The following is a 9,725-nucleotide window of genomic DNA, read 5'->3' on the forward strand; positions in this document are numbered from 1 at the left end:
TGCGTTGGAAAGTATACATCTTGGGCTTTTCAGAAATATATAATAGTCCATACTTTGCCCGAGATTTAATGGTCCAAACTAGCGTTAAAAGCCAGCCAAAAACTTTCTGGCGTAAAACGCCAGAACTGGCATACTTTTCGGCATTAAACGCCCATTTTGGCACCCAGGGTGGCGTTTAACTCCAATAGGAGGCATATGCACGTGGAAGCTTGAAAGCTCAGCCCAAACACTCACCAAATGGGCCCCGGAAGTGAAATTTTGCACTATCTACACCTATTTACTCATTTTCTGTAACCCTAAGTTACTAGTTTAGTATAAAAACTACTTTTAGAGATTCATTTAGCATCTCATGACATTTTACACTTCATATTGTATCTTCTACGGCATGAGTCTCCAAACCCCATAGGTGGGGGTGAGGATTTCTGCTGTGTTTCAATGGATTAATGCAATTACTACTGTTTTATATTCAATCATGCTTGATTCTGTTCTAAGATACTCACTCGTACTTCAATATAGAGATTATGATGATCCGTGACACTCATCATTATCCTCAACCTCTGAATGCGTGCCTGATAACCACTCCCGTTCTATCTGAGCTCAACGTAGTCATTGGGCGACAGCTTGAGTGCGTATCACTTGGGTTTCTAATTCACGGACCGAGTCCGGAGGTTAGAATCTTCGTGGTATAGGCTAGAACCAATTGGCAGCATTCCTGGGATCCAGAAAGTCTAAACCTTGTCTGTGGTATTCTGAGTAAGATCCGGGAAGGGATGACTGTGACGAGCTTCAAACCTGCGAATGTTGGGCGCAGTGATAGTGTGCAAAAGGACAAGGGTCCTATTCCGACGCTAGTGGGAACCGACAGATGATTAGCCGTACGGTAGCTGTACATGGTATTTTTCATCCGAGACGAGAAATCTGACTGTTGATTAGCCGTGCAGAGATCATACCTGGTATTTTTCATCCGAGAGGATCATACAGCTCGCCATTGAAGGAAGCCATGCGTGTTTAGAGAAGAAGACAGTAGGAAAGCAGAGATTCAGACGACAGAGCATCTCCGGAACCTCAGCCTGTTTCTCATTACTGAATCACAAGTACTATTTATTTCATGTTATTTATTTTTTATAAATACAATCACTCTTATCATTAATCTCCTGACTAAGATTTACAAAATAACCATAGCTTGCTTCAAGCCGACAATCTCCATGGGATCGACCCTTACTCACGTAAGGTATTACTTGGACGACCCAATGCACTTGCTGGTTAGTTGTGCGGAGTTGTGAAAAGTGTAATCACAATTTCGTGCACCAGTATTCTACTGTAGTCAACATGTTATTTTGATCAGGTGTCACATGATATGAGGCACCTGAATCTAGGTACCGGGATGGATCAGATATGGTTGATGAAGGTGCCAGATATGCTGAAGGATTATGAAATAAATTTGTAGGAGGAAGAAGAGGAAGTATCAAAGTTGAATTTGATTGAGGAGCCACTGATATTTGTGAAAAATTGTTGGTTCTTGATTGAATCTGAGATTGAGTAAGTGGAGGCACTTCTTGATTGAACCTGTGAAAATAACACCAATCTATATGACCTTTACGTCCACATACCTGACACTGTGGTCTTAGAAATGTGTAGAAGGTTTTGCCTCTTCTAGGCATTCGTCCTCCACTTCTTCCTCTTCTACCACCAGTACCCTGTTGAAGTTGGGTATGGTGGGATATGTGGTGTGATTCATCAGATTTGCTTAGACCATAACAATTTTAGATTTTTGATATTTCTCTAACATGTCATCATATGTCAAAAGAATTGTTTCTACCTCACATAAGGTATACATTTCTGGCTTTGCATTAATGGTGGTAAATAGCATTTGATACTTTTCTGGCAGTCCATCCAAAATAGCTTAAATCTATTTTTCAGGTTTAAGAGGCTTCCCCAATACAGCTAAAGTATTTATGGTGGTCTTGATATTTAAGATGTAGTCAAAAGCTATAAGACCTTGTTTCTTGATAATCTTGAGTTGAGCTTTCAACTGTTTAATCCAGAATTCTGTGGATTCTACAAAGTAACTTTCAATTCTCTCCCAAATTTGATAGCTGTATATACATCCTACCATTTTTGGCTTGAAATTTGAATCAATTGAAGATAATAACCATGAAATAAGATTTCGATCATCTTGAATTCATTGAGTTGATTTATCAGATTCAATACCAGCTCTTTGATTTTTGTGATTGTCAAACTACTTTGGTATCTTTTCTTTGTGCAGATGATCTTGCAATCTTTGTCCTCTGATGATAGCAAGTGCTTACTGTTCCCAAGTCTTATGATTATTTTTTTTCAGTTTATCTTGAATCAGATTAAAAGGCCTTTGTGCAAGAATTTGTGTTGACAACACACTGTTGATGCTGATATTTGAATTATTAATTGTCATATTTGTTGAGGTTGCAAAATCAGTAGAAGGAGATGTCATGGATCAATCAATACCCAAGCTCTAGATACCATAATAGAATTCTGAAAAGCATGCTTTGATAGCAAAAAAACCAAAACCTTTGCTCAATGAACCAGAAGACTTAAGAGAGAACAAAAAGAAAGAAAGAGGGTATAGAGAATTCAAGCTTATAGAATTGAACTATAGAATACAAAACTTCTTATACAACTCCTAACCAATTTAACAAAGCTTAATAACCAACTCTAACTAACTTGGACTACAATTCATATGTCCTGTTGCATAACTAACTCTTCCACTCTCTTCTTTTTCTGATCTAAACTTCAGAATCTTTATACACTCTAACTTAACTCTCCACGGTTGAAGAATTTGGTTTAAAATTTAAATCTACTATTTGTCTAAAAAATGAATAGTAATTATTTAGAAGTATAAACATATAACTTTTAAAAAAGTAACGGCCAAAATTAATCTATTTTTCAATAGGGTTTTGATTAAAGTAATTTTCATAGATGCAATAATTTACATTGTTTTTCGACTAAATTATTTTTTTCTTATAAATGGTATAAGAAACATAATTTGAATTGCTTTGAAAGTACCTAAGAAATTTTTATTTAAGTAGTGAATATGAAATTATTACATTTTTTATGCGATGCATGATTTGATATATAATATAGAGTTTAATTTTAATGTAGTAACAATATAAAAAAATTTACATAGACATCTAATTAAATTTATCTATTTAGATAATTTTTTGAATATTAGTTTTGAAAATTAGTTATTTTAAGTAATGTGACATACATCATTGAATATATATAAAAAATTTATTTACACTGATAAGATATGAAAATTAAATTTATATATTAAATTAATTTATGGATAAAACTTGTTTCGATCTTTTTAGGGAACTAATAATAAGTAAAGATTAAGCAAAAAACAAAGTTTTAAAAAGATATAACTAAAAAAAATTAGTTTGAAGTTTTGTTTTTGTTTGACTATGCTGATTTATATTAAAAGATAGATATATCTTTTTAGTATATTTTAATGAGTTTTATTTTAATGTTTTAACAATGTAAAAAATTTTACATAATTATTTAATTAAATTTACATTTTTAGATAATTTTTTAATAAATTTAAAAATTAATTAATTTTAATTTTTTAACAATACACCTTTGCATTTAAAAACATTATCAATATATAAAAATTAAACTCTATTTTGATATCTATTAATATTTGGTTCAAATAATCATAATGGTTGGAGGGGTAAGGTATAAATATTAAATAGAGGGAGTGCGTTAGGGAAGTTATATCCGTTTTTAGAGTGAGCGGGAGAGAGAGACGTCTGTGTTGGTAAGAAGCGATTCATCGGGTACGACACCTCACCAAACCACACGACACTCCCTTCCCTTCCCCAATTTTCCTTTCCTTTTTTTCTTTCTCCTTCTCTCCCTTATCTGATTAGGGTTCCATTTTCTCTCTCTATCTGATGCCCCTTTCTCTCTCTAAACTCTACGAAATTCCTCCTGAGAAATTAAGCTCAGAGGGTCCTGCATTACGGTACGCTGTTTTCTGTTTTCATTCCTTTTTTTTTTTTATTATTTTTTTTTTTTATGATTTCGATCATTGCATTGCATTGCATTTCCCCAGCTAACCCCATCTCCATCTATATGCATGCTTTTTGCTTTTCTCTGTGTAGATTTTAGAGACATTCCCCTAACTTTCTATGTGTGTGCTACAATTTGTTAAAAATTGATATATTGGAAATTGTTCTTTTGATGTTTATGTAGGGTAGGGATTATAAATTTGTAGGAGGGTGTAGGTGTAGATTATGGTGGGAACATCAAGCTCAGACGAAGGTGCAGGGCATCTAGAGCCTCTTGATCCCGATGTGCTTGAAATTGATCCTACCGGTCGCTACATTAAGGTAATGCAATTCTCTGTATTCTTCATTATCATTTCTTTTTTTCTATTGGACAAAACGTGGCCTCTCATGCATTGAGCTAATGCTGTTTTCGATGTTTACAACAGTATAAAGAAATGATCGGCAAAGGAGCTTTCAAGACTGTGTATTCTTTCTTCTTCATTCTGGTTTTATTTGATTATTTTACTTCTATATTTAATGTTTTTCTTATTCAAAATATAAATGCATTTTGAATTCCAAGCCAATTTAGAAGTTAGGATACCAATGTAGTGCATCTTGTAGCTAGGATTCAGATGAGTTTTATCGTATGAGAAGTTTTGTTTTCCTTAATTTGCGGTCCATCAGTTACAGGGCATTTGATGAAGTCAATGGACTCGAAGTTGCTTGGAGCCAGGTTCGGATTGATGAAGTACTACAGTCACCAGATGACTTAGAGAGGCTGTACTCGGAGGTGCATCTCTTGAGGTCATTGAAACACAATAACATAGTAAGGTTCTACAATTCTTGGATTGACGACAAACACAGGACAGTTAACATGATTACAGAGCTTTTCACCTCGGGGAGCCTCAGACAGTAAGTTCCTTATCCTCTGTTGATGTATATAATATGGTTTTACCTTTTATTGTGAAATCAACCTTTGTGTTAGTGGATTTGATGTTTGATTTAGGTATTGTAAGAGACACAAGAAGATCAACATTAAGGCTATTAAGGGATGGGCCAGACAAATTTTAATGGGTTTAAGCTACCTCCATAATCACAGCCCTCCAATTATACATAGGGACCTGAAATGTGATAATATATTTATAAACGGTCACCAAGGAGAAGTGAAAATTGGAGATCTGGGATTAGCAACTCTCTTGAAAGAGGGTAATGCTAAGAGCGTAATTGGTATGTTTGTGTTAATCTGCAATTTTTGTTTCCTGTTAATTTATTTTCATCCTTTGTATTGTTGAAGCAGTAAGAAAAGTGCTCAGTAAGTTCTACCATCTCATAGCTTTAAAAGTACCAGGGGAATCTTTTTTTTTCTAATTCAGATTCAGTTTGTATTTACACTTAATTAACCTTGGTAGGAACTCCGGAGTTTATGGCACCTGAACTGTATGATGAAAGTTACAATGAGCTAGTTGACATATATTCTTTCGGGATGTGCATGCTTGAGTTGGTGACTTCTGAGTATCCTTACAGTGAATGTAGAAATTCAGCTCAGATATTCAAGAAAGTTTCAACTGTCAGTACAATTATTGATTATATATTTATTTTCTTCTTCTTTAGAGTAGTTTAGGAAATTTTTTGTCATGTAATGGATACATATACACATTAATACTGCAGGGTGTAAAGCCCTTTGGTCTTTCTAAAGTCAAAGATCCAGATGTAAAATCATTTATTGAGAAATGTCTTGTCCCTGCATCTCAAAGATTGTCAGCTAAGGAGCTTCTCATGGATCCTTTTCTCCAAGCCAATGGTTCAGTAACAAATCGTCCTCTTCCATTACCAGATATTGTTCTTCCCAAATTTGGAGCCTTTGAAAATCGTTGCCTGATGTCAGAAGGTCCTGCTAGTGCACGAATAGGATCCATTCCCATGGATCCTGGTGGTACCAATGAGCTACCAGTGACTGCTGTATTTTATAATAATAATGGTGATGATGGAACACCTTCTCCATGTGTTGAGATACGAAGGCAGAAGGGAAGTGATATTTTCTTTCTGAGAGGCGAAGAAAATGATGAGAACTCGGTGTCTTTAGTTCTCCGAATAGCTGATCAGAGTGGTTAGTATAACTAGTAGCTTATTCTACTCCTAACAACTGTTTCCATAGTTTAATGGTAGAAAATTATGTACTCATGCATGCAGGGCGGGCAAGAAATATCCATTTCATATTTTACCTCAGCAGTGATACAGCCATCTCAGTTTCAACGGAAATGGTTGAGCAACTTGATCTTGCTCAGCAGAATGTTAAATTCATAGCTGAGATAATTGACTTGTTATTGATGACTTTGGTTCCTGATTGGAAACCTTGTGTACCGGTTGATCATCTGGCTTCTCCAAATGTTAGATGGACACACTCGAGCCAACAGAACAGCTCTGGGTTTTCAATGTTCAAAAATAGTTCGGAAGGTGGTAGCCAAACTGCAAATAAAAATGCAGGTACAACATTGATTTCAAGGTCAGCACAAAGAGGAAACAATGAGAATACAACTTTTCACAAGGCATGGTCTCAAGCAAGCATTGGTCTTCAAGAAGGAACAATGGCAGATGATTTGCGTTCAGAGATGTCGTATACTTCTGCAACGTCTAACTTAGCCGGCAAGAATTTGTCCATGGTTTCATTGGCTTCATTGGTGTCTGCTAACTCAGAATTTGCAGACTTGGGTCTTACTAGGACGATCGGAGGTAGTCAATCCTCGTTTGATTATGAAACTGAGGTATCACATGACATGGAAAGTGATGGTATGATGAACTCCTCCTCCACTCATCCCCCCAATGTTTCTTCCGTGTCTGAACCTCAGGATGAGTTAAGAATAGAGTTAGCAAAGGTTGAACAGCAATACCAAGATGCAATTAAAGATTTATCAGAAAGGAGATACCTTGCCATAATGGAAACTAGGAGGAGGCTGGCGCAAAAGATGCCATTATAGAAATCACTTCAGAGTTCACTAATCCTTTTTTATAGTTAACGTTTGTGTCTCGTCATTCTTTTTCCTTCCTTGGAGGTTACAAGTGTAAATAGTACGTTCTGTATGAAACTAATTCACTTATTAGTCTTATCATTGATTAATAATAATCGCTAACACCGTGCTAAAATGTGCTATAATATGATTGAATCCAAACATGGTTGAATCCAATAATAACTTAACTGTGGAAACTTAACTTTATTTGAGTATTTAGTGAAATCAGTCCCCCAAATATTTTAAAAGTGGATATTTTAGTCTCTAAGAAAAATAAATATACAAATAAATTTTTTTTTCCGTTGGACAAAACAGTTTTCAATCTATTTTTTGTCGTGACTCACTAATGGAGGATAAAATAGTCTCTAGTAGCTTTTTTCTTCCTCTTCTTCTCCGCCACTATCACCGTCTCTTCAGCTCAGAAATAATTCAAACCAAAAGCACACAGTGATGTCATCGTTTTCACACACGGTGTTGTCTCTGTCAACGACTATAACAGAGAAATCCAAAACAGAGGGTGGTTGCAGTGGGAAGAAAGGAACGAAGGACAATCCAATTTGAGGAGGAAAGTGGGAGCGCAGGAGAAGAGGAAGCACAAAACGGTGACATTTTGACTTGGGTTGAAGCCGTTAGTGGATTGTATGGACACGGCGTCTTTGGCGAGCTCACCACCAGTGGTGGTGTGGGTGATGGTGTTGTTTGGTATGAGGTCACAGGTGTTGTTGTTGCATCCTAGGCAAGGAGGGTCATTGCAAGTGCCACAGGAGGTGAAGCTGGTGAGGGAGCATTGGGCGAAGCCACAGGGACGGGAAATAGGTGGAGGAGACATAGTTTTTGTCGCAGTAGTCACTAGGATGACCAATGCTTTTGGTCTGAATGATTTCTGAGATGAAGAGACGGTAATGGCGGCGGAGAAGAGGAGGAAGAAGAAAGCCATCAGAGACTATAGTCCTCATTGCCAGGGATTGTTCTGTCCTCCTAATGGTCAACAAATAATTCAAATTAACGATGAGCATATCGAGAATATTGTTTGAATATTATCGAGAAGGGTTTTTTTTTTAGTTCATCGAAGAGAGGTTATCAACAAGTAAGGTGGACAGATCGAAAATGTTTGTCGAGGACATGTGTTCGTGATCAAAGCATCGATTCCATAATCGAAGCAAGTGAAAAGTTTTAAATGTTAAAAGCAGTTGAAGATGGTTAGTCCATCATTTATATGGCAGGAACAGTTACACTTAAGTTTTCTATCATATGGAGGACGTGATGGAATTGGAGTGGTTGAAAAGGGATATAAATAGACAGAGTTGGAAGGAGTAAAAGTTGGAATTCATTTTCAGAAAAAGACTCTTGTAATTTCACATCTCCAAAGACTTTTTGATCTTGCTCAGAGTTTTCTTTTCTATCGGATTCCTTCCATGTCTCTTTTAAATTCCTTTTAGATTCCTTGTAATTTTTCCTTTCCTGCAAATTTACTTTCTTTTGCAAAGTTTTTCTTGTTCTTCCTTTAACATTTTCTGCATTGTATTTGAATTCAAAGTCCTTCGACTTTGTTGAAGGTATTTTATTGCTTTTCTTTAATTTGAAGTCATTTATATTCTTTTACATTTCAAGTTTTTCATTGTCTTTTCGATCAAGAAATAGAATCTTTGGTGCAAAACTCAAAACTGGTACGCATAAATATGAGTAGATTTCGCTCCCAGATCACTAGATATCGAACCAACCCAAATTTTATTAAAAATCTGCATAACAAAATGACACGTCCGGTGGGACAATTTTGAAAAGTGTGTCAGAAATTTGGTAATGATTTAGTTTATGCATCTTAGAAGTGAAAAAATTGTATGTATGACACAAAATTTTTAATGTTAATGTTGGATCATCTACAAATAATCATATTCCTGTAGTAGTTGCTCAAACTATTGTAGAATTAGCGTCACATATAGAAAGTCGCAACCAAAACCCAGGAGTTGGGTCTGGGAAAAATATGACAGTTATTAATCTATCTTTGGGGAATAATGGGCGCAATCAATGCCCACGAACTTCTCCAACACAAACACAACTGCCTATAACCGCTGGATAGCCTCCTTTTGGTCTTTTTCCTGGTTACACTCCACCCATGAGTGGTTATGTGCCTCCAATTAGATTTGAAAATGCATAGGGAGCGGTTAATAATCAATCACCAATACACCATCCTGAATACACCATCTTGAACCCCATGATAGCTGATCATGAAACAAAATTCAAGTATTTGGCTAGACAAGTGGAACGAATTGCTCGAATAGTTGATTATGATGAAGGTGGTCGTCGAAATGGAGAAGTGGATCCAGAAGATTTGGGGAATACTCTTAGGAATAGAGATGATAATATAAATCTTGGTGGAGATGTGAATCATGTAGTTCGGCATGGTCAAAATGCAGATGAAGTGTTAGCCAGGATGCATGTTAATCAACGAGGTGAACATTATCAGGTGACAAGAATAGTTGAAGATATTCTTAATAAGGTCAAAATCAATGTGGGATTTATGAATCAACCATATTTTGTTTCCGCTTTCTTTGTTGTAGTGCAGATGGCAGAAGTGCTTAGGGGTGTTAAGAATCCTAAGATAATAACAAAATTTGTCGGAGAAGTGGGCGAATCAACCACTGAGCATGTTGCTCGATAGGTGATCGAATTAGGCAACTTGGCAAATGATGAGAAT

At 36.1% G+C, this 9,725-nt stretch overlaps 1 protein-coding gene across 4 annotated transcripts; it reads left to right on the forward strand.

The window, feature by feature from the left end:
• Positions 3,756-7,178, forward strand: LOC107623989 (probable serine/threonine-protein kinase WNK7). 4 transcript variants are annotated; one of them, XM_016326407.2, is made up of 8 exons: positions 3,756-4,000; positions 4,231-4,367; positions 4,472-4,509; positions 4,710-4,937; positions 5,032-5,252; positions 5,435-5,592; positions 5,694-6,132; positions 6,216-7,178. In XM_016326407.2, exons 2-8 carry the CDS (start codon positions 4,272-4,274, stop codon positions 6,998-7,000), a joined length of 1,965 nt encoding a protein of 654 aa, XP_016181893.1. In that variant the 5' UTR covers positions 3,756-4,000; positions 4,231-4,271; the 3' UTR covers positions 7,001-7,178. The 4 variants fall into 4 exon arrangements, with proteins under 4 accessions (XP_016181893.1, XP_020968871.1, XP_020968872.1 ...); XM_021113212.1 differs by having other exon boundaries at positions 4,253-4,367; XM_021113213.1 differs by lacking the exon at positions 4,472-4,509.

Source organism: Arachis ipaensis, chromosome B10, assembly GCF_000816755.2.
Source record: "Arachis ipaensis cultivar K30076 chromosome B10, Araip1.1, whole genome shotgun sequence".
Taxonomy (NCBI): domain Eukaryota; kingdom Viridiplantae; phylum Streptophyta; class Magnoliopsida; order Fabales; family Fabaceae; genus Arachis; species Arachis ipaensis.

What these genes read in the sequence shown, in the direction of transcription:
- LOC107623989 (XM_016326407.2), top strand. Translation starts at nt 4,272, where the DNA reads ATGGTGGGAACATCAAGCTCAGACGAAGGTGCAGGGCATCTAGAGCCT. An exon ending in ACCTCGGGGAGCCTCAGACA is followed by an intron (nt 4,938 to 5,031) that starts GTAAGTTCCTTA and finishes TGTTTGATTTAG; the next exon opens with GTATTGTAAGAGACACAAGA. An exon ending in CCGAATAGCTGATCAGAGTG is followed by an intron (nt 6,133 to 6,215) that starts GTTAGTATAACT and finishes TCATGCATGCAG; the next exon opens with GGCGGGCAAGAAATATCCAT.